This window comes from Malaya genurostris, chromosome 3 (assembly GCF_030247185.1).
Source record: "Malaya genurostris strain Urasoe2022 chromosome 3, Malgen_1.1, whole genome shotgun sequence".
NCBI lineage: Eukaryota > Metazoa > Arthropoda > Insecta > Diptera > Culicidae > Malaya > Malaya genurostris.
Genome location: NC_080572.1, coordinates 304,535,791 through 304,560,482, shown reverse-complemented (window position 1 = coordinate 304,560,482; position 24,692 = coordinate 304,535,791). Strand labels below are relative to the sequence as shown.

Sequence of the window (24,692 nt, the reverse complement as noted above, 5' to 3'; positions counted from 1 at the left end):
CTCAACTTTTATGCCGAAACAGTTGTCCAGCAGCAGATATTTTGTACGCGTTCCGGTCGGCTGGTGGTGATATGGGTCAAATCAAACAGATTTTTAATAGTGCATCATTGAACCGCTTCAATGTTGTTGCATTACATGTTTAAGTTGATTTTATTTTATTTTATTGGTAGTTATATTATATAAATCCCTCTACAGATTGTGATATTCTCCTTTCCGGGGATATCCACTTATATTCCAGACACTCGTTCGCGGCCTCTGACTCAACGCAAGCCACCGTTCTTCCGCACTGTCACCCCCTGCTACACGCTAACCCGATCATACTCAATGTGGATATCACATAAGTCATTCAAATTTATGACTGAAAATCTAACGCAGAAATGAAATATCGCTTACAACATTAAAACCGTCGGCTCGGGTACGAGAAAGGCAAAAACGCGTCATGAGCTTCCCTTTTTAATTCTCGTTGATACCAAAAATTTCAGAAAAAAAATAGTGTTGAACTATTTGAGATTAAGTCATACAACTGAAAAAGTTATCATAAATTGCTGATCATATTTCCGATAACATGTAGCAAAATATATGTTGATACGTTGGATACAACAAGAGATAATCACGATGGAAATCTCATTACTCTCTCAGAGGGTAACTTTTGAAAAGGCGCTCTATATTAAAGTGAGTCGTAGACAAAAAAGTTTGGAAAGTAGATACTTCGTGTTTGACTAACATTAACTACTCGATAGGTCATAGAACCATCGAAATATTTTTCATTCAAACAATCTATTTGCGATACTAAATCGACAAATGGCATAAGAGGACAAATGTCTCACCGAATTTCCGCCGGTAACAAAATGCGCTTTACCAAAATATCAAAGAATTGCAATGGCTCTGTATGCCGAAAATCTCCAGCAAAGTCTATTGAAACAGAATGGTCAAATTTCGTCATTATATTCGTCTATGGGTTAAGTATTTTTCATGAAATATAAAGTATATCTTTTATTGCGAAAAAATTGATTTCTGTGGTCTAGCGCCGCGTGTTTAGATATTTTGGATCGATGCACGCTACTCTGGAACATGTGCAGAATACGCTTGTGCGTGAAACTGCACAAAACCTGAGTGAGATTTAACTCCTTCCCTTTTTCAATTTTCCTTTCTGTCGGTTGCTCATTAATATATTAAATTGTAGATAATTAGATAATTATACCATCTGTCCAAGCCTTAATTGGTGGTGTGTCGTGAAGCAAATGTAGTTTCAAAAAAAGGTGAAGCATAATCTTACCCTTGGTTTCAGGATGGGTTTTGGAACCGTTGCGACCTCAGAGTTTATGTAGCACTTCGCAAGTTCCTTCACCGATGGTAATACTTCCATTACCTCTTTTTCAATGGTAAACTCGTGCGAAGGCACACTACGACTAGCGGGGAAATCGAGGTGTAATGATGAGTGATATTGATTGGAATGCTGTAATAAATAAATTAATTAAACGCGCGTGTGTGTACAACGTATTCAAAACTTACCAGATGAGACAGATCCCGAATTTCATCAGTAGATTGTGACAACAGTGCGGAGCTTGTGAGACTGCTATCATTTTGTGAGAAACCCTTTTTTGGTGAAAAGAACCTTATTGTTTGTGGTGACAGTTGCTTCATTCGTACGTAGCGAGGTTTTATCAAGTTACTTCGGTCAATAGTAGGGCTGGAGGCTCTTTCTTGCTGCATTGGTGTGAAGACATCAGTTTGAGGAATAATTTCAATTATTTCTTCGGAAACTACGTTGTTACTATAGCTGCTAATTGCTTCCTCATCATTTTGACTAGTACATGATTGGGCCAAGATGTCGCCGTGTACCAACTTTGTTTCTCCGGTGCCGATTTCGTAGATCCTAGTCACATCAGAGTCTTCACTGTATGTTAGACTTTCATCAGCTCTTGAGTTGATACTAATCTCTGAACATGAGTCGACTGTTTGTGGGACTGTCGATTCATCTGCCGGTGATAGAAATTTTTCACGTGCCACGGTACTAAGATAATTTCCACTGGAAACTTGATTTGAAACGGGACTGTCTGCGACACCCTTAGCGGACCTGCCGCTGACAATTGTATGCTGGTTTTGGAAATTTTCAAGTGAGTTTTCTTCCGATTTCAATTCCTCACTCACTAAGGGACTAGACAGCGAAGCAAAAGGTTCATCGACCTGGTGATCCTGTTTCTGTGACAAAAAAAGAGACTGGCAGAACGCCAAAAATTTCCCGACATTGTGACGGGATGAATACATTGTGTTAGTAAGTTGATATTAGTAACTATGAATTTTTTTTTCAGGGAATGTCTTAATATATTTTGAGATTTTATTTGCAAACCCAAGTAAAGTCTGCTCCAGTGATTCCTATCATCAAATTGTCAGGAAACGAGATGGAAAATAGTTATGTTCCAAAAATTTATTCTTTTGAAAATGTTGATAGTTGTGTTCGAAATATCATTGCTTAAGCTGATTACCGTTTTTGATTTTTTTTAAATTTTTTATTATTATTATTATTATTATTATTATTATTATCATTATTTTTTTTATTAAGGACCTTCTAACTAGAGTCCATAACCATATGTACATGTCATTTACTTAAATTCTATGATAATAGTTAATAGTTGCTTTTAGAAATTTAATCACTAATTTTGATTTTTCGTGATCGTCCGCCAATGCTTCTCGTATATTCACTCATTCGTTCAATTTTTCATCGTTCTTCATCTAACCCTGGACATGTGGCCAAAATATGTTTGATCGTTAGTGCATCATTACGAAATCTACATCGAGGTTCGTTCTTTTTATTGTTACATTTATAGAGGTTTTAACCTTAAGGTCATTCGCCTTATCGGGTCAGTAAAGCTTTCTGACCCCATGTTCGGAGTTCGATCCCCCAGGTGGGCTGTGTGAAAAGCACAAATCTTCAAATAACTAGGGGAACGTGCCACTTGAGCCAATTAGTTCTGATGACCTAAACGAAGTTTCGATAGGACCACACTTCTCTATCTTGTTTGGTCAACAGCTGACAGAATGCTCTGTTTGATTTCTCATAGTTTTCTTATTGTTTATTTAGGAGCAAGGAAAAGCTCACCGGAGTTAGTTTCGGGCGAATTACCGGAGTTAGTTTCGGGCGAAGCTACCACCGACACGAAAGAATACAATTGTTGTTGACTTCAGACAGTGCAAAATTCGACCTTCGATACGAGAACTTGAAGGTTTGCTTAAGGAGCAAATGCATCTTGACATTAAACGTGTGCATTTACTTCAATGCAATAAGACAAATAATGTTATTTACATCCAGTTTTATAAAGAGTTGGATGCACTTCAATTCGCAAAAGACAATAACAATGTGCACTATGTGGAGCACGAGAACATTAAGTACAACATTCCAGTATATATGGAAGATAGTGCTATATAAGTGCGTGTACATGATCTTCCCTCAAGCGTCACCGATTCTTATATTCGTAAAACTATATCCCAAAACGGAGAGATTCTCTCTATCGAAAAAGAAAAGTGGAAGAACTTTTTCCCCGATATTCTAAATGGCGTACGTTTGTTACGTATACACGTTATTTATGATAACTTTTTCAGTTGTATGACTTAATCTCAAATAGTTCAACATTATTTTTTTCTGAAATTTTTGGTATCAACTAGAATTAAAGAGGGAAACTCATGACGCGTTTTTGCCTTTCTCGTACCCGAGCCGACGGTTTTAATGTTGTTTTAGCAAGGAAAAGCTCACCGGAGTTAGTTTCGGGCGAACTTGCTCTTCAGCAGGAATAAAACCTCACCAACTTTTGCATCAACAGATTACAATCATCCAAGTACAGTTCGCTTTCACATCTCATCCAAGTCAGTCGATATAACAAAACCGTTTACGTTCGACACGGAAGAATCCAAGTACATTATTGTGTAGTGAACAATAGAACGACCTCGAAATGAGTGAACCAAACGAACAAAAGCTACCACCGACACGAAAGAATACAATTGTTGTTGACTTCAGGCAGTGCAAAATTCGACCTTCGATACGAAAACTTGAAGGTTTGCTTAAGGAGCAAATGCATCTTGACATTAAACGTGTGCATTTACTTCAATGCAATAAGACGAATAATGTTGTTTACATCCAGTTTTATGAAGAGTTGGATGCGATTCAATTCGCAAAAGACAATTGTGGAGCACGAGAACATTAAGTACAACATTCCAGTATATATGGAAGGTACATGCGTGTACATGATCTTCCCTCAAGCGTCACCGATTCTTTTATTCGTAAAACTATATCCCAAAACGGAGAGATTCTCTCTATCGAAAAAGAAAAGTGGAAGAACTTTTTCCCCGATATTCTAAATGGCGTACGTTTGTTACGTATACACTTGAAGAGGCCTATATCTTCTTATGTGATTTTCGGTCAAGATACAAGAATTCCTTGCAAATCACTTGTTACCTATGACAATCAGATGGCCACATGTCAATATTGCCAAAAAGCTGTTCACTACGGTAAGCCATGTGATAAACTGGACAAGGAGACAACTACACCAAAGGACAACGGTGCTTCCTTCACACCAACCCCAAGCAACCCCAGTACACCTGTGACAGCCACCAACAACAATGAAGCATCCCCTTCAACGAAACCATCCAACGTATCCCCTATAGAACAAAGTACACCAGCTGCAGTTAACAGCTTACCATCCAACCAACCAGCAACTGCAACCAACAAGGCCTGTGAAACATGTTATGCTCAGGTAGGTATTTTTCGTACCGGGGGGAACGATATTATTGAAATAATACATATTTATCCCTTAAAAGCGTGCAATCGATTTTTTTATAATGTTTTGTTTCGACATAACTTTATATGAATCGCGTAAATTAGAAGTTTGAACAGTTTTCTGTACTTTGTTTTGAAACAAAATTGCGTATTTAAGGGCTAAATACGACATAAATCTATTGTGGGGTTGTTCGAACTGTTGACGTAGGACTACCCAGTTAGTTTCAAAATCACTGCCAATATTAGTTTTGAATATTAAGGTAGCAGTCTTTCGTGTTCCACAAAAACTTATTTGTGTCTGCGAATTTTCGAAAATTATTCTTTAAGAATTTTCGATCAAAAAGGGGTCTCGCGAGAATCGAACGGCGCACAAAACAAATCTACAAACAACCGCTGATATCTATAACACATTGTTCAAAACTGACTTCCGGGACTGAGCCAGAGATGACGTTTGTAATGTCCAACTAACCTCTTTTTCCGAAAGTATCAACCTTTAGATGACATATGTCAATTTTGCTCGTCAATAGCACCTACCGACATATGAGGGTCGTTACATATTCATTTTTGAAAAATAAAATAGTAATAACGAATTCCGTGTGTTGATAAAACATTGCTTTCTTAAATGAGAAAACCGTGCCAGCTGATAAATGGTTTGAAAAATGTTACCAGGATCGACTAAAAATAAAGATTTATGGTATTCTGATTTGGAACATGGCGAAATAAAACATTCATCTCGAAAAAATTAGACAAGTTTTGAAAATCGTCTTAAATGAACGCAAAATCAAAGTTTGTGAGATTAGATGTGCTGAAATGAATAAACTCACGCGAAAATCTGGGTATGACAAAGATCTTTTCCAAATTGGTGCCTCGTTCGCTCACAATCGAATAAAAGCAACATCGGCACTGTTTAGTCGCAAAGAAAGAGAATTTCGTGCGTTGGTATAAAACAGTGAACGAAACATGGATCCATCATTTTTCGGAGTCCTATCAGCAATCAGACGGGGAAAGCCAGCCGAGAATGTAACACATAGCTAGAACAATCATGACGTCAGTTTTTAGATGCTCGAGGTATGATTAACATCGACTATCTGGAAAAGGAAAGCACTATCAACAAATTTTGAAGCCATGGACAAATCATTCTATAAGTATGGTATCGAAAAATACAAGAACGATTCAATTGCATTATGCTCAAAAAATTTTATTTATCTGGACTTTTTGATTTTTGATCGAACCGCACAGAGTGTAAGTCGATTCGATACTGATACGATTCTAAGCAGTATCTGTAATGATATTGAAAATCAGTTAAGTAATGGTTGAGATGTCGATATTCGGAACCTGACCACTGTTTGTACGGTTTTTTTCCTGTATTTTGAATTTGCACTCCGGTATCGAATACAAAGGCGTAGACCTACGTCAAAAGATGTTGTGTGATTTTATTTATGCGAAGATATAGAACGGAAAGGTGAGACATTACAAGGTTCATTTGAGCAAGCAGAAATCTTTTAGCAACTAAACTTTCACATTCTACCAGAGGAGACGAACTTACAGCTATATAGATATTGATAAAAAAATATCCATACAGTGAAGAACTCATTGTGTATGAGAATGCTGTCGCAAACAGAAAGTGACAACTTCTGGTAACTTTTCTTTTGCCGGTCCGGATAGTAAATGGTTAGAAAGGTACTTTCCGGCACACAAGAGATTCGAATGATTTGCATTGATGAGATGCTAAAGCTAAACTCCTCTGGCTGAAGGTTTAAATGGCTCTTGTCACGTCTCATCTTTCTTTTGAATATCTTTACATCCTTGCTCTACCTCGAGTACAAGCATTCGATAATTTTGATTTTATTTATTCTTAGTTACAATAAAAATATGCTTGACTTTATAAATAATAACAATATTATCATTGTTTTTCGCTCGAAATTTCAGGGGGGTAATTACCCACCTTGAAAATTTTTGGGTGGGTAGTACTACCCACCGTATCCACCTCTTTCACCGGCCCTGGCAACCAATGTACAACAAGGCACATCTACAGCAACTCTCAACGAGCCCAAGACTACGATCAACAAGGAAAACGAAAAGAAAACGGAAATCACACACAACATCGACGATGAAGCAATGGATGATGAGATAAGCCGTGGACGACCCGTGATCCCCGATCCTCGTTGGATGGAAATGGAAACTCATCTCTCCCTAGAAAAAGAATGTAAGCCAATCGGCCACGTAAAGCTTTTATGCAAAAAGGCCAGAATAAAAATTTAATTACAAAAAAAAAATCATCCAAATGACACATTTTTCCTAAACTTAAATTAATATTATTAATACTAATTAGACTAAAGCTGTATTAATACTGATTAGACTAAACCAAGCCAAAACTAATTAGACAGCAATCTGAGGAATATTTAGAGATATTAAAACCATTCTAATAATATAACATCTATTTGTCTATCTATCTGTCATAACTTATTCAATTGTTCCCGTAAGAACTTTGAATTGGATTCGATAATATCCATAAAACATATTTTGATGCACAAATTTAAATCGTTGAGAAAAAGTAAAAATATGAACGGTCCAAGACGGTCCTTGAGGAACTCTATAGGTAACAGCGAATTATGAAATAGTACAGTCTTCTCTTTTCCCTATAATTTTGCGGTCAGATAGAGCCGAATTAGAAATTATACAGAATCAGTTTGCAGCCGTGCTTGCAAAAGAAGTTGAACGCTTGGGCATAAATCCATGTATAGTCTCAGATATGTGGTCAGAGCAACTATGGGTTATAAAATCCAGAACTATAATTTCAAACAGCTTGTTCGGTTGGATCAGAGATTTAATTTCCTTCAAATCTACTTTGTTTTCAAACACTGTTACAATTTCTAGTACCTCCTTTGCTGCGCAAACCTCTTGTTCATTTCCTGGTAGGTATTCCGGTCGTTAATCGAAAACCGGGAATCAGGAATGCCAAAATTAATTTGTTTCACCGTCTACTGACAATGACTACCGATTCGAATAATTTTTGAGGTAAGCTTAGAAATTACTTTACGTTTTTTAACTTCGTCGCTTTTAGTGACGGTGTTCAATTTTTGAAACCCTTTACCCTTTTAATTCCGGAACCGATTGTCGGAATTTGGATTTACGAGACATTTTATTTGAGCCTAAGATTGTAAAAATCGGCCACAACATCTCTGTAAAAAGTGAGGAAGTAATATGAAATTGGAATTTTTACACTAATCATCCTGTAATTTCGGAACCGGAAGTCATACCGAAAAAAAAATTAATGAACTTTTTATAAGACAATTGTACCTTTCATTTGAATCTAAGTTTGTGAGAATCGGTTCAGCCGTCTCTGAGAAAAGTCAGTGCGAAAAATGTTACATACATACATTCGCACACATGCACACAATACAAACATTTTGCGTACTCGACGAACTGAGCCGAATGGTATATGACAGTCGGCTCTCCGGGCCTCAGTTCAAAAGTTGCTTTTCACAGTGATTGGAGTGGCCAATAGTTATATGAATTATTATTATTATTATTATTATTATTATGAATATTATTACTGTTATTATTATTATTATTACTTTTTTACGTCAAAGTTTAATCTAGTAGTTTTACCAACAGACTAGTATTGGTAGAACCCGAGTGAAAAGCGGTACTTGGTTTGTAGCTTAAAGCATAGTGACTCAATGTGATCTGAATTGATTTCATTTTACTGTCAAAGCTAATCGAAAACATGACGTTGCCGACGTTGTAAATCACTCATTATTAAACTGACAAAATGATAATAGGAATAACAATACAAAGCAAATCATATAAAAAAAACACCCACACGAAATTTTTGGTTAAACCATAGAGTCTGCTAAAAAAAATCAAAAGCATCCCCATTAGAGTGTCAATATTTTGGGGTCATCTCTAATTTTGCAAAGCGGTAGTGCTCAAAAGTTCAAGCACGTCAAAAAAATCCCTTCGTAAAATTTAAGTTAAATCGAATATGGGTGAAGTGGTGCCTCCCGGCGGTTAAAGTTTGACAGTTTTCGATCTTGAAAAGTCACCATTGGGGGTAGGATAGTATAGGAAATTCGAAATCTAGTGTCTTCAGGGAAAAAATTATTTAAAAAAAAAATCGTTTGAGATTTTTCGATTCCATAAATTACCTATACCGCTCCTCCCTATGGTGATTTTTCAAGATCGATTTTTTTCAAGTAGCATTACTTACCCATATTCAATTTTGCTTGAATATTTTAAAGGGATTTTTTTCAGATGCTTGCACTTTTGAGCACTACCGCTTTACGAAATTGGAGATGTTTCCAAAAAAATTGGCACCCTAATGCCAAATTTAGATTTCAGCTCAATCAAACTTGTCCTATTGGATCCTTATGTAAAATTGTAGCTCGACTGATGAAATTATATTTATGCGCCCGAGGTTCAAAGTTTGTACTTTATACAACAAAAATCGTCTGGAGATCACACTATGGACTGTAAAAATTAGTGGATGTATTATTTTCGTAGAAAATTGAACATAGTTTGTGACGTCTATTTTTAAATACAGTTCCACGGAAGAAGACGCAAACCAGTAGCGTCGAAACGTTGGGCGTTAAAACAAAAATAATCGTTTTAATCCATTATTGACTGCATAGCCGATAAACAAATCTACATTCAAATTGAACAAGGATGAAAATTTTTGAATGTTGCAAAACGATCCGATGTTTGTGGAATAGGAAAACCGATATAAGGTCCGAACAATGGCTCATTCTTGAACATATCCGGACATCACTGTTGGGGTCGTGGTCGTTATAGGGCAGGGCTTGTATTGTGAATCTTCAAACGAACGAAGCAACAAAAAACATCTGCTGTGAACACTTTGCTTGATATAGCTGAATGAGAGACCTATATTAGAGAGAAACTGGATGCGTGAGAGTACATGAACTAAGCAATCCATGACAATGTAATGAAATGAAGGATTCGCTCTCGTTAGTATTGTACGGGAAAAAAGACCTTACTTCACGGCGTGCTACAAGACGCGAAGCAAAGTGATTTAGGCAATGTTTACGGTTTATTTTTAAAGTGTAGGTTTACAGAAATCATTTTTACAAAATGTTCGCAATCCAAGACCAAATTTGATCACATTTCAAACATACTTTAAACATTTTATAGCAGAAATTTTGCATTTGAGCCCATTTTCAAAACGATCAATTTGTTTCTTGGCAGTTTACACTGTGTATATATCCTAGAAACACTAAAAGCAATGTTCTTTAAATTAATATTCATCGGAACTAAAACTTATGAATCTAGTTTCCTCATAGGCATCTACAATATGAGAACCATTCATCAAATGCTAACCTCATGAAGCATAGGTCTCAGCAAGCGGGCATATTCATGAACAAATGAACGAACGAAGCAGCTCTCCTTGCTTGGGTTGCGCTGTGAATTCTACCTGACATACGAATGTGTGTGAATAGCACGGATGGTGAAACCCTTTTGTTCATATTCGTTGCTTCAATTTGCAAGCCCTGTTATAGGGTAACAGAGGTATTTTGACTATTTCATATATTTTGGCCCGCCTAACAAACTTTATGAATTTAATCGATATTAAGTAACCCATGTTGCATCAATTTGAGGCTAATCACATTGAGTTACCTATTGCGGAAGAGTTTTTCAAAGATATTACAACATTTGGTGGATATTTTCCCAAATTGGACAAAATGTTACCTCTGTTACTCGATGATTTGATTTTCTTTTATAGTGCTACAACGGTTGATATTATTAACTTTTCGTTTGAGTGTTTGAACAGAATGATTTTACAATGATAAATTTTTTAAATATTACCATTTAATTCTGTTATAAGTATAAGGTTGATATTAGCTGTATAAGTTATAAGGTTGATATTAGCTGTTTGATATTTTCACGAAAGCTACACAGCAAAGTATGAAGATTCTATTTAAGTGAAAACCCATGTTCCAAAACTCACTGTAAATGCAACAAAGTAATGGACATTGATCTTATGTTTGCATAAAATGGTATTGTCTATATCTTCTAAACTACATGAGATAGAGAGTTCATACCTCCGGCTTCATGTTATTGTATTTGAACTGTTATAACATTGTCGAAGACAATAAAAACCTATTTTTTTAAATTAAAAAGTTGGGCTTTTTTGTGTCTTTACAGTGAGTTTTGGAACATGCATTTTTATTTAAAATGAATCTTCAAAAGAAAGTCAAATAATCTTACGACCACTAGCAGCAGTGATGTCAGATATATAGTAGGGAATGGGCCATTATTCTGACGCATCTATTTTTCTACAAATGTCGGATTTTTTGGCGGTCTTTGAAGGTTTTCTTCCTCTTTGAATTTTCTACGAAAATTACACATGCACTGATTTTGAGACTATAAACTTTTTGTTAAAATTCATACCGTTTTCGCTTTTGAACCTACACGCGGGCGACTCTGACTCCGAGTAAAACGAACACGTGGTACGCGCCCTAAACAACAACTCTTAAAATAAACGAAAAAATAAACAAACTCGCGCGGATGTCACGGTGCGACCCGAGAAAAATTTCAGAGCGAAACTACGCTACGAACTAGAGCGATCCCAGGTTGCTAAAACAAACATCTCAAACGTCGTTAGGGCGACTCTGGCTCAGCTCTCGGGCTACTCTGATCGATTAACGAAAACGGTAATAGTTTCACCGATCGAGTTAAAATGTTGCCTAGTTCTTATTGGACCCAAAAGGAACACGGATAGGTTTGGTGGAGCTGGTATCTTAATTTTGTCTCACCTTAATCCCCATATGGCCGAAAAAGGCAAATCAAGCTCCTACGACATGCAAGCATATTGTATTGCAATTGATGTCGTCCTAAAGGCTTCATCGTTTAGGACGATTTGCGTTTGCTTGGAAGCCATCATTGTTAGCATCATCGTATGGTTTTTGAAGTACACATCGGATTTTTTTTTTGATAAATGAAGAAATGTTGAAACTCGGTTGGTTAGTACTATTAGAAGACAATTGGTGTGAGAAGAAGTCTAATTTGGCTGATGAGGCTAATTGTGTATGACACATTTGATTTGTGTTATTTATTGAGTTTTTTGTTCGGCGAAAAATGCTAATGCAATTTCAAACAGCTATCATTCATCACCATCACCATCACCATTCCAATATACGGCAATTGTTCAGCACTTATGCATAACATAAAACAGGTATGTTTCAGCTTAGAATTTGGATGGACTTACCAGGATTCGTGATAACAAGAAATGTGCGAATGTTCGATGGTTCTTTTACTGTGTGCTTGTATTGTGTATTGCAAGAAAACAAAAACAACATTCCTAAATAATCGCTTCAGCTCTTCACCAACTGTACTTCTTAGAATACAACAACACAACAGAGTTTTAACAGTAATAGTTTTATTGATTGGTCTGAAGAATTTGATTGCATTGTATTATTGCGACTAACATGAAACGTCAAATACTACATTGAGATAGCATTTTGGCACTAAATTTTTCCCTGTCCAGTCTGCGACCGTTACCGCTGTATAATTTACTAATTATTTTCTATCTACTGCTATTACTTCTATGGCAACTGACGGGGGAACATTTTCCAGTTCTACTACGAGTACTCGCACTACGGCGTAATGTTCCCAGATCGGTGTAAACTGTTTCTACCACTACTGCTGGACCTGCTGCTGATACAAACTCAGATGAGCTAGCTACTTCAGAAATATAGCTTTTGTCTTGTATGGTTTGGGTGCTACGATTATCGGTACGTTCCTGACTGCCAAACGAGGATCCAATTGATTCATCAAAAATGGGATTTAGAACGAACTGGCGCGTTGAAGTATTCTTTGCGCGGAAACTGTCTCGTTTGAAATTATTGTGCAACATTTCCTGCTCAAATTGTGCTATAATGTGTGCAGGTATTTCATTATCGCTGTCTGCATTCGATGAAGTTTTTGTAAAATAGCCTAGGTCTACGGAAGCCGGTCGTGGAGCAATGCGCCGTTGTCTAGGTAAACCTTGTGAAGATCGTACGGATAATGGCAGTAGTGGAAAAGGGGAGACGGAACTGACGGGGAACCTTTGACTAACTTCGGATGAATCATTATCATTATGATATAAAAACTTATTCATGATATAGGAACTGGACAATGAAAAAAATTCTCGTTCACTCACTTTCTCATCATCTGTACTGTGGGAAGCAGCTTGACCAACACTAGCTTGTTTCCTGGTCCCTGAGGCACGTTTCGCGTCGTTTATATAGTAATCTCGACCATACCTGCGTAATGTGAATCAAGTGGATGGAATTTAAGGAATAGTGTCATGACTTCACTCGTTACCTCGTGTATTGAATTGGGTTTCCATCAATCACCGATTGCAGTGATCGATCGTTCTCCACAATCTCGCTGTTGCCTTCTGGTTCGAGATGACATTCTAAAGTATCTTTGCTTGTGAGCCGACTAAGGTCATCAAATGTCGACTTGTGGTTTGACTCAGATAGCCTCTTCTGCAGAATATCTGCCGAGTAAGGATTGTTGGCGATTGGAGTTGCGTTTCGCCATTTTAGGTGCTCACGCTCGGCAATAGATCCTGACCAAAAATGGAATGTTTGGTCATCTAATCTAACGATCCCTTGAGATAACTAATCACTTACCAGGAATTAACATTTCACTTGAAGCTCCCTCGTCTACATCCTCGATTTCATTTGGTTTATGTACGTTGGTTTCTGATTGTGCTGAAAGTTGTGGAGGTTCAGATGAGTCTAATGCTATTGTCAAGAAAGAGGTTTCCGATACAAAACTTTGAGGTTGATCATGCAAATCTAGGGTGTTAGTATCAGCAGTGGTTTGGTTAGTGCTATTAGTGCCATTCAACACACAAACCGTAGGTAAAGAGAAGCATAGTGAAGACATTTCCGAGTCACTTCGATTGAACGGCGGTGTTATGTCATCTATGGTTTGTTCTGCCATGTCCGGAGAATTTGATAGACGATCAATGTCATCGATTGAAGTGATGCTGTCCTGCAGAGTAAGCTGGGAACTTTGAGGAAGTGATTCAACATCTTCAATGTTGGCAGTTATTTGTCTTTCGTAAACGTACGATGGAAAAGGTTCCGGGGTCGGTGTATGCTCTATTAGAATTGATGAATTGACTGCATGCTCTTCCGCACTCGGTATTACATTAACTGCTTCGCAAGTGGTAACAAGATTCAGATTTTCCATTAAAAAATGTTCCGCACTTTCGGTTATAGCTACATCTTCCTCTACGTAGTCAATATGTCGTAAGCTCTGGTTATATTCCGCTGATTTCAGTTCAAAAGCGTCGAGTGGATTTGCTACTACACATTGTTCGTCAGCCTCTACACCAAGTTCTGTTTTGCATATTGATGTATTGTCATTAAGATCTGCGACATTCTCCAATTCTTCTCCGTGTTGTTCCAGCGGTTGATGAGCATGGAGAATACCTTTCAATTCTTCGCAATATTGTCGCATCTGTCTTGTTACCGCAGCGATTGCAGTCTCCGCCGTTTTTTCTCCCGTAAATGATGAATCAACATCCTCGAGGCTAGATGCTCTGTCAATGGATCCAGCGATCGCTTCCGTCGATGTATCTTCCGGGCTGGATGGTTCGGTAAGATCGGAACCCGTGTAATCTGGAAGTGATTCAGCCGTGTTATCAATTAGGTGATCTTCATGTTCAGTACTGGTATGTGTAGATGTAGTCTTTAAGGTCTCGTCGAATGTAGATTCAGAAACAATAGTAGAATTTGTAACTTCTGCTGAGTTGTGTACAGTGTTCTGTAATACTTGAAATTCGACTTGATTTTGTTCGCTAATGGTGACCGGTAGTTGAATAATTTTATCTATTGTAGACCCTTCGGTTACGGAACGTACGACAGAAACTGGTTCCGATTTGCCTTTTTCTTCATGCACATGAGTATCTTCAGAACTCTCGATAGCTAGTTCGTGGTTCTCTTCCACAAACTGTTGAGTGTCGTCCTTAGCGTTAGAAATTGAACCGATACTTAAATGTTCCACCGAAACAGTCGAATTTATATCACTTAACGAATCGATATCTTTGAAATCTGCTGGTGGTTTTTCATCCTCAATTGATGTATTCAACGAGGAAATCATATTTTCTGATGTTTTGCTATCGATTAATTGTTCGTGACATTCATTTGAGTTTACATCACTGTCTTTTTCACCAGTGAATATATTTTTGCTTTCACCGTGCAGTACAGATGGGTCCTCCAGAGGCAGTTCCATCTGTAAATCTCCTAATGTGACCTGGTTTTCATTGTTGCCAGAATCAGCTGAATTAATTTGTATGTTTGTAGTCGGAACGATTGGCGTTATATCCATCATATCTTCAACTGTCGAATTACCATCCTTTTCTGATAACAGTTTGTCACATTCGAAGGATATTGTATCGACGACATTTACATTGGAGTCCGAAGCTTTTGATGCATCGCTAGTATCGTTATGGTTTGAGACAATCGATAAATCGTGTAGTGATTGCAATGTTTGTTCGTTTGTTTGGATTTCCATGTGTGGTTCACTCGTTATTGAACTAACAGTATTATCTTTAATCAAATCGTTATTATATTCATGGTTAACTTTATCCAACTCGTTTGGATGACATTCGACGTAATCTGTTGTTGGGGAATGAGATTTGTCGAGTTGTTGAAGATCGATCTCATTTTGTTCAAGGTCAGTTAATGAGTTATCGCCTACCAAGTCGATACTATTGAGTTCGTTTGATGAGTTTTCATCGATAATTGGATTGACTTTTGAGGATTCTGTTTCTCTATCAGTAACATCACACCCATAGTCACTTGTGTTTACATTTGTTTCGTCTAGTGGAATACTTTCGTGCGTAACCACGGCTCGATTATTTTCAATATAGGCATCTTGTGTTTCTTGATTTGAATCGATCGATAGATTTGGTGACGTTAGCTGATCAACCTGTGCATTGTTGGTTAATGTGTTCGTAGTTGAACATGTCTCAATTTCAGTAGTCGGGTGACCTTCAGTTCCCGTGTCTGGCTTTTCACCATCAAAGCTTTTTGAGCTGACATCATCTAAGCTGGAAATTTCGCACATAGATTCAGTAATTTCAAAATCATCTGCTGATGGTTTGACTTCTAAGGATTCCTGTGATTGTTGTTTTTCAATTGTACCTTTTTCAGAATCTACTACTTTCTTTGTTTCTTGAGAGATCTCGATCATTGAATCGTTATCTATAATTTCTGTAAGTAGGTTTTCATCAACACTACGAATTGTATTTTCTTTTGATTCCAGTTCTCCGCCGTCAATATCTTGTGTCGGACGGTGAACATCAAGGGGTTCGGCAATTTTATTTGACGATTCGTGTTTAGAAGACACATTTGGCTGCTGAAGATCAATTACATCTTGTTCGGGGTCAGCTATTTTTTCATTCTTCATTAGATTGACTGTTATATCTTCTGTTTCTTTTTCCGCTTTTTCTTTCTTATCTTGAGGAAGACTCTCAAGTGTAACCGGAGTCTCATTACTTTTTATACTGGTTTCTTGAACACTTTGATTTGAATCTCTCGCTTGATTGTGTGATGTTTGCTGATCAAGCGGTAGATGATCGAGTAATGGCTTAGTCCCCAAATTCGAGAGTATTTCAGTTTCCACATCTTGCTTCTTAATAATTTCTGAAGCAATACTGTCTTTGTCCAAGATTTGGCTTTCAGATTGTACTACTTCAAGAACATCTACTGGTGGGTTGTGTTTCAAGAAATCCTCGTTCAGAGAATTGTTTATTCCAACATCTGCCGGTGAGCTTTCTTCGAATATTTGATTACTTGTCAAGGACGTCGTGTTTTCAGGTGCATTATGAACTTCATTCTCTGTTGTTACTAGTTCTTTTGTAAGACACTCTACATCAAAAATTTCATCGCTTGTTCTTGACGAGTCGAGTTTAGAAGGCTCAATAGGTTCGATTTCAATCACGTCTTGTTCGAGGCTAGCTAATATTAACGTTTGTTGTTGATCGATGCTATTTAATTTGTTAGGTGAATTTTCTCCGATCATCGGATTATCTGTCAAAGATACTATATTTTCTGTTTCTTTTTCCGGAGCAGGTATTGTAGTCTCATCTTGAGGAACACTTTCGCTTGTAGTCACTGTTAGGACTGGTGAATTCTGTTGCAAAGAGTGCATTGATTGCTCTTCTTTTACTTCATTTACTTCGGTGCAGTTATTTTGCGAGCTTTGATCCGAAATCTGACTATTAATCACAAGTTCTTCAATTTCCGTACCAGCAGTAATTTCTGGATCGACATTGTTTTTGTCGGAGATATCGCTTGTTGCTTCAGTTACTTCAAGAACATCTACAGTTGGGCCAACTTTCAAGGATTCTTGTGATAGCTCATTTGTAACCATTTTAGAATCTACTGTTTTCATTGTATCCTGGGAATCCTCGTTCAGGGAATCGTTTATTCCAACATCTGCCGGTGAGCTTTCTTCGATAATCTGATTACTTGTTGAGGAAGTTGTGTTTTCAGGTGCAGTTTGAACATCATTTTCTGTTGTTACTAGTTCTTTTGTAAGACACTCTACATCAAAAATTTCAGCGCTTGTTCTTAACGAGTCGAGTTTAGAAGACTCATTCGGTTCGATTTCGATCACGTCTTGTTCGAGGCTAGCTAATGTTAACGTTTGTTGTTGATCTATACTATTTAATTCGTTAGGTGAATTTTCTCCGATCATTGGATTGTCTGTGAAAGATACTATATTTTCTGTTTCTTTTTCTGGAGCATGTATTGTTGTCTCATCTTGAGGAACACCTTCGTTTGTAGTTACTGTTACGACTGGTGAATTCTGTTGCAAAGAATGCATTGATTGCTCTTCTTTTACTTCATTTACTTCGGTGCAGTTATTTTGCGAGCTTTGATCCGAAATCTGACTATTAATCACAAGTTCTTCAATTTCCGTACCAGCAGTAATTTCTGGATCGACATTGTTTTTGTCGGAGATATCGCTTGTTGCTTCAGTTACTTCAAGAACATCTACAGTTGGGCCAACTTTCAAGGATTCTTGTGATAGCTCATTTGTAACCATTTTAGAATCTACTGTTTTCATTGTATCCTGGGAATCCTCGTTCAGGGAATAGTTTATTCCAACATCTGCCGGTGAGCTTTCTTCGATAATCTGATTACTTGTTGAGAAAGTTGTGTTTTCAGGCGCAGGTTGAACATTATTTTCTGTTGTTACTAGTTCTTTTGTAAGACACTCTACATCAAGAATTTCATCGCTTGTTCTTGACGAGTCGAGCTTAGAAGATTCATTCGGTTCGATATCGATCACGTCTTGTTCGAGGCTAGCTAATGTTAACGTTTGTTGTTGAGCGATACTATTTAATTCGTTAGGTGAATTTTCTCCTACTATATTTGCTACTTCATTCGCTTCTGTAGGTTTATTTTCCGAGCTTTGATCCGAAATCTGACAATTAATCACAAGTTCTTCAATTTCCATACCAGCAGTAATTTCTGGATCGACATTGTTTTTGTCGGAGATATCGCTTGTAGCTTCAGTTACTTCAAGAACATCTACGGTTGTGTCAACTTTCAAGGATTCTTGTGATAGTTCATTTGTAGCCATTTCATCTACTACTTTTGTTGTTTCCTGAGTGTTTTCGTTCAATCGTTCGCGTTCATCGACAATCGTCTGGTTGGTCGAGGAAGTCGTGTTTTCTGATTTAGCATGAAACTCTTTTTTATCTGTATCGTTTTTATCATCTACATTTAGTCCATCAATCTGTTCTGTAGGTTTTATCGATGTATCATTTCCAATTTCATCCAGCTCGGTATCAACTGGAGTCGATACTTGCTGTAAATCCGCGTTCGGTGATTCGATGGTCTTGACAGCACTTGACGGTTTATCATCAATTGTAAGATTAGGTGTTGAAGTAATTATATTTTCTTCAGTGCTGTCGTGTTCTTTTTCTACGACCAGTTCGTTACATTCTTTATTTTTGATGTCGTTAGCTATTTCTTCTAGAGACTGAATTGGGACAGTATCAGAGAAAGCAGTAGTATCTGATGAACCTTTCTGCATAAATAGAGGCTTCTCATCATTATCTAAATTTTCTTGTACTGAGTGTGTATCATTTTCGAAATCTTCACGTTCTTGTGGATTTTCATTTAAATGATTGATGTTAGAATCTCTTTCAGTCGAAGGTACGCCATCTTTTTCAGAATTGTTCGTACTCGTTGAATCGTCCATTGCTTGTTTCTTTTCGATACCGCTTAACATTTCGATTTCGGTGGCATTTCTGGTTTGGTTGGTCGATGCACAGCTCAAGTTTTCGGAGGTGAGCTGTAGCTGTTCCTCTTTCACATCTTGTAGAATGTTTTTTTGTGATTCTCCCATGACATGTTCTTGAATCTGCACAGAAACGATAGATAAATTTTCTGTTGAATATTGATTCAATTGCGTATTCGAGTGTTGTTTAGATTCTATATCCTGCTTGTCAATTTCAATGCTTTTTGAAGCGATATTGTCAAAGCTCGTGGTATCTGATTTGCATTGTAAATGATCTATTGCAAGTAATTCCTCTGACTCCTTTGGTTGATTATTTTCGATGACAGGGTTTTCAATATCCACTAGATCGATTGATCCCTGAGAATCATTCTCCAGTAAATTGCCATCTTGAACATCTTCCAGCAAGTTTTCGTGCACACTTTGACTGCTTGTTGGAACTGTTTCATTACATTCTTTACTCGTTACATAATCATCAGGTTTTTCTACATCTTTAAGTGATGTTGAGAGACTGTGTGTTTCTGAAATGGTATCTGGTACTTTCTTCTGAATAGTATCAATTGACTCTTCCATGGGGAGTGTACTTGCGTTTATTTCCAGATCCTCTGATGTTCGGTTCAAAGGTTCAAAGTTTGTTAGGTGCGTTTCTTCTATTGTTGTTTCATTTTCAATATTAGATATTTTTTCCTTTGCCATATCCAGCTCGACACATTCGACAGATTGTGTGTTATTATCTTGTTTACAGGGAGTTAAGATTTGATATGCGTTTTCTGTAATTTTCGAATTCTCGAGAACAATATCTATAATTTCATCACTGGCGACGCTACTCTCATTTACTGCTTGGCTTACAATATGAATTTTTGGTTCGAAACTCTCAGGTTCATCAGTATCAGTATCGGAAGTCTGTTTCTGTGATTTTATGTTTTGTTCTGAAGGATCTGCTCGTGAACAATTATCTGCTTGTTGTATTTCAGCGGTTTCCAATTCAATTTGAACGGATGGTTTAGCAGAAGGTACTTGATTTGTGTCGGGTATCTCCAGTTGTTGTGATCCACCTGCGATATGTTCCTGAAGTTGCATTGTATTTTTATCATTTTCTGTATGCTGCTCGATACCTACTGCATCGATATTCTTATTGTTTTGGATTTCACTTTCTGATTGGTCTACATCAATGCTCTCTGTTGCTTGATAGATTGAACGATCATTCACAAATTCCTCTGATTGTTGTTTTTCAGAGGTTTGGAGTTCAGCAGCAACTGAATTTATCATTTCTTCCTCGTTTCGTAAATCGGTATCTTTGACATCTATAAACGATTCTACTTCAACAGTTGAATTGCACATTAAGGAACTTTCTGAATTTTTGATATGCTTTTCACAATCGTCAATGACATTTTCGACATCTGATGATGTATTGGTCTCAGTAATGTTCATCACTGCATCTGCTAATTTACTAGTATCGGATGTCTCTTCAATAGTAGACAATTCTATCGCAGTGAATGCACTAGCCGCTTCAATATGCCCTGAATCACTTTCTTTTACCATATTCAATTCAATACATTCCATATTTTGTGTATTCTTTTCATTTTCAGAGAGAGTCAGGTTTTCACTAGCATTTTCGGAAGTGCTTGAATTTTCTATGTCAGAAACGTGTACCGTTTCATTCGTGTTATGGTCCTTCAACGATTCCATTGATTTTTCTTTTTTAATTGTGTCAAGTTCATTACGCATAGTTGTATTATCTTTCAAAGCTATGCCTTGTTCGGTGGTTGCGTCTTCAAATTCCCCAACAATAGGAAATTTGTGTTGGAAGTTATCTGGTGTTGCTACAATTATTTCTTTTTCGTCGATAATTTCAAAGGAGTTTGCATTTTGATCCGATGATTGCTTTTCTGAAGTGTCAACTGCCATATCCGAAACTACTTGAACGGGTGACTCTGGTTCGAGAGTTGATACTTCAATGTTGTCATGCATCTCTAGACAAGAAACATTTACCGGATGTTGTGATTCTTCCTGAAGCTGTCCATCAACTGTCTCCGAATTTGTGGGTGAGCAATTTTCAATTCCTTCAGAAAAGCGATTTTCATTATTGGATTGATCTACTTTGTTGGATTCGAGTTCATTTGAACATTCCGTGGATTGTTGCTTTTCAGTTGTATCTTGATCAAAAGCCATTGATTTCGTTGTCTCCCGCGATTTTGCGTTTAGTGAATTGATATCTTCAACACATGTTAACGGGGTTTCATCAACAGTTGGTGATGTTGTCGTATTTCCCGATGCATTATTGTATTCACATTCAGCGATCTGATTGTTACACTTGATCGTTTCAGTGTTAACATCATTATCTGTGAGAGCAAAACATTCGGCTTCCTCGAGTGGCATCGATGGATTGGGTGTTCCAGCATCTTGTGTATTAACATCTTCCGTAGCATCGATTTCCGGTCGACTTTCAGTAGCATCCAAAGTCTCTTCAACAGTTGAGAAATCTGTCTTCTTGTGTAAAAGTGAGTTTGTCACCAGATCTTCTGATGCTTGGCTTCCATCACCTGTACTCGTTACAATAGTTGCTTCATTTTCAACATTCGAATTATTGTCTATGTTATTCAGTGCATCACATTTGATACTTTGTGAGATGCTCTCGACCTTGGATGGAATTAAACTAACATCAGTTCCAATAGTATCAAGCTCTTCTGTTTCAGTATTAATATTGTCGACATTTATCAGAACATTCTGACAGGCATCTCCGGATATGGTGGTGCATTCTTGCTCAATTCTGTTTTCTGTGATGTTGCTGTCAACTTTAGTCTCATCAAGGGCCAAATTTTCTATTTCGATTTTCGACATGCTTTTGTTTGAATCTAGTGAATCGTCGGATAACGAATCCTCGGGTATTTGAATTTCATTAGTGTCTAAAGCATATGCTGCAGTAGACGCAATTGCACTCTCCCGGCAGCCTAATTCTTCGGTCTCGTTCGTATTCTGAACAGAATCTTCCATCAGAGCAGACAATTCAATGATCGAAGCAGGCGGTGACTTGCGTCCTGTTGTTTTTAACGTCGGAAAATTTTCGTTTTCGATGTTCTTCTTTTCACATTCAATGCTTTTGTTGATGATTTTTGATCCATCGAAATCGGTAACGTTAGAAGTTTGATTTGAAGAATCGATTCTCAAAAGCTCAGATGATTCAATTGTATCGAGCTCAGTAGCTTCCGTTTCTTGCAAATTTCCCGATCCATCATCTTTGACAACGGTTAGCACCCTATGATCCGATTTTTTATGCATTTTTAGAGAGCTCATGTTTTCTAATGTACTGTCGACTTTGTTTTCTACAGTCAAACAATGTTCATCACATTCACCGTTTCGGGTAGTAGAATTTGGTGGTTCATTTTCTATGATTATTGAATTATCTATATCAGAAAGAGGCACAGCTGTGTTGACGGAGTCGTCTAGCGAAGAACTCAACTGTTGCTGTTTTTCGATTGTGTCACTCTCGAAATCAGTTTGTTCCGACATTTGCTGCGGGTTATCACAGGAGGAGCCAATATCACTTATAGGATTACTTTCTTGTTCCATAACAGTGATGTTATTTGAACCAACATCATTTTCATCGCTTGTTCTAATTTGTTGTATCTGAGAAATATTCACTGATAAATTCGTTGACGAAGTATTAGTTGAGGATGGTATCTTGGTAGCATCCTGATCATTCAGATTCTCAATCGAAACTGATTCGGGTTCCTCGATGCTTTGTTGCTCTAATTGCTGATTGTTATCAGCTTTTCCTGACAGTGGATCACTACATTTGTCCGTTTTCTCATTTGGATTTGTGGTTTCATTGCGAATCGAAATCGAGTCATCATACTCAACCTGATGTGCGAACGACTCAGTGGATGAATTGATTGGCAAAGGATCAGTGAATGTTTGATTTCCAACGGTGAGTGAACTCACCATAATTGCTGAATGTCTACTTTCCGAATCAGCAGATTCTGTTGTGTCTTGTGAATCATGGCTCGAATCACTCAACAATTTGTGTTTGATTTTTGATTCACTGTTTTGCTCGTGTGTTCCTTTTACGGAATTTGTTTGTATGATAAGTGATTTTTCAGATTCCAAACTGCTTTCCTGACTCAATGGTTGTTTACTCTTCACAGTTTGACTGTCGGATTTCTGAGGTTCTCTCATCAGTAGAATTTCGTTTTGATTCTCACTTGTGATAGCTAAATCGGATTCCAATGCAGTGGACGCATCAGGCACTTTCTGACTAGAATCTCTCAATAGTTCATTGGTAACATTCAATACAACCTTTGGTGCGCAAAGATCTTGAAAATCTGAAAGCTGTAAATTTACTATATTTTCCGCACATTGATGGTGTTCATCTTTCCCATACTGCGTGTCATCGTCGATATTCTGTGGATAAATATTTTCCTTGACACCAATAACATTGCTCACCGTATCTGGCTTGTCAGCATTACTGCTAAATTCTGATGCGGAGCTAGTGGTGCATTCAATGTTGAGGTCCGAAAGATTGGTCCCGTTTGGCTCAGTCTGAGATTGTAAGGTATAACTGAATGCGTTCAACTCGTTCGCATGTGCAGTACCATCTGAAATAATTGTCAGTTTATCGATCTGTTCTCGTTCGACCAAGGATGCTTGATTCATTTGATCAGAACTGTTTGAAGAATGCAAAAGTGTAGGATCTTCTTCGTTTGAGACATCAGAACTGATATCCACTTGTTTGTCGGAGCTTCGGTTATTGTTAATAATATTTAGGTCTATAACTTGTTCGCTTTTTGTAGTCACAACTTCAGTCAGTTCCAGTATTTCTGGATCACATGTATTGACAACAATGGCAGATGTTTCCGCATTTTCTTCATCGCTGGGCTGCTCACTTGACTCTTCAAAACTAATTGAAATTCGTTCACAAGGATTCTGATCGCTTCTGTCTATGTCCTGTTCTGTAATTTCTTCGATTCTTGCACCCTGATCTTCTTCATCTGTCTCATCATCTGATTGCGCAGCAAAATCATGCATATTCGGTTCACACACATAAAAAACAACAGCAGGTGACTCAGTGATCTCGAATAAATTTGGAGGAAATTTTATAGCCTCCAGTTGCTCTATTCCCGAAACATCGAATAGAATGTTCTGATCACTGGCGTTAGCGTCTTCGTTGTTCCGACATTTCTCGTATGGTAAAGATGTTTCCAGTGAATCGAGAGAGTATTGATCCTCAAGCACTAAGCTGGCATCAGAATCAAGCTCAACGTTTGCCGATGCTTCTGAGTTACCCATGGAGACAGTTTTGTATTCACTTTCGTCAGCGGTGTTGAAGCTGTCCGCAGGTGAAAGAACCCAACGAGAAGCCATGGACCCATCCGGTTCAGTGACTTTCTCTGAAATAGAGGTGAGCGTTGGTTTTACGGAACGATCGAATAGCTCCGTGATTGTCAGCGCTACTGGATGAGGTGAAAGGGGCTGCGGATTTTGTTCAACTAGTTCACTAGCATTTGCGGTAGATTTTGTGCTTATGTTCATCATGTTAGTTTGATTAGAATAGGAGTTATTGTTAGACTCGTCAGAGTTGCTATCACTACTATGATTATTTGCGTTATTTATGTGATCTACTTCTACGGATTGGAATAAAATACTTGGG

General features: G+C 37.6%; 1 protein-coding gene across 8 annotated transcripts in view; it reads right to left on the bottom strand.

Annotated features, from left to right (window-relative positions):
- The window catches only part of LOC131436309 (uncharacterized), a 131,914-nt gene that overhangs the window by 7,628 nt on the left and 99,594 nt on the right, over positions 1 to 24,692 (bottom strand). For 7 of the 8 annotated variants that reach the window (XM_058604968.1, XM_058604966.1, XM_058604964.1 and 4 more), the window contains 5 exons: positions 13,411 to 24,432; positions 13,097 to 13,346; positions 12,933 to 13,035; positions 1,513 to 2,220; positions 1,277 to 1,456 (listed from right to left, as the gene is read on the bottom strand). In XM_058604968.1, the coding sequence (XP_058460951.1) occupies positions 1,277 to 1,456; positions 1,513 to 2,220; positions 12,933 to 13,035; positions 13,097 to 13,346; positions 13,411 to 24,432 (12,263 nt within the window). The remainder of the gene's footprint in view (positions 1 to 1,276; positions 1,457 to 1,512; positions 2,221 to 12,932; positions 13,036 to 13,096; positions 13,347 to 13,410; positions 24,433 to 24,692) is intronic. The other variant, XM_058604967.1, reaches the window with a different exon arrangement.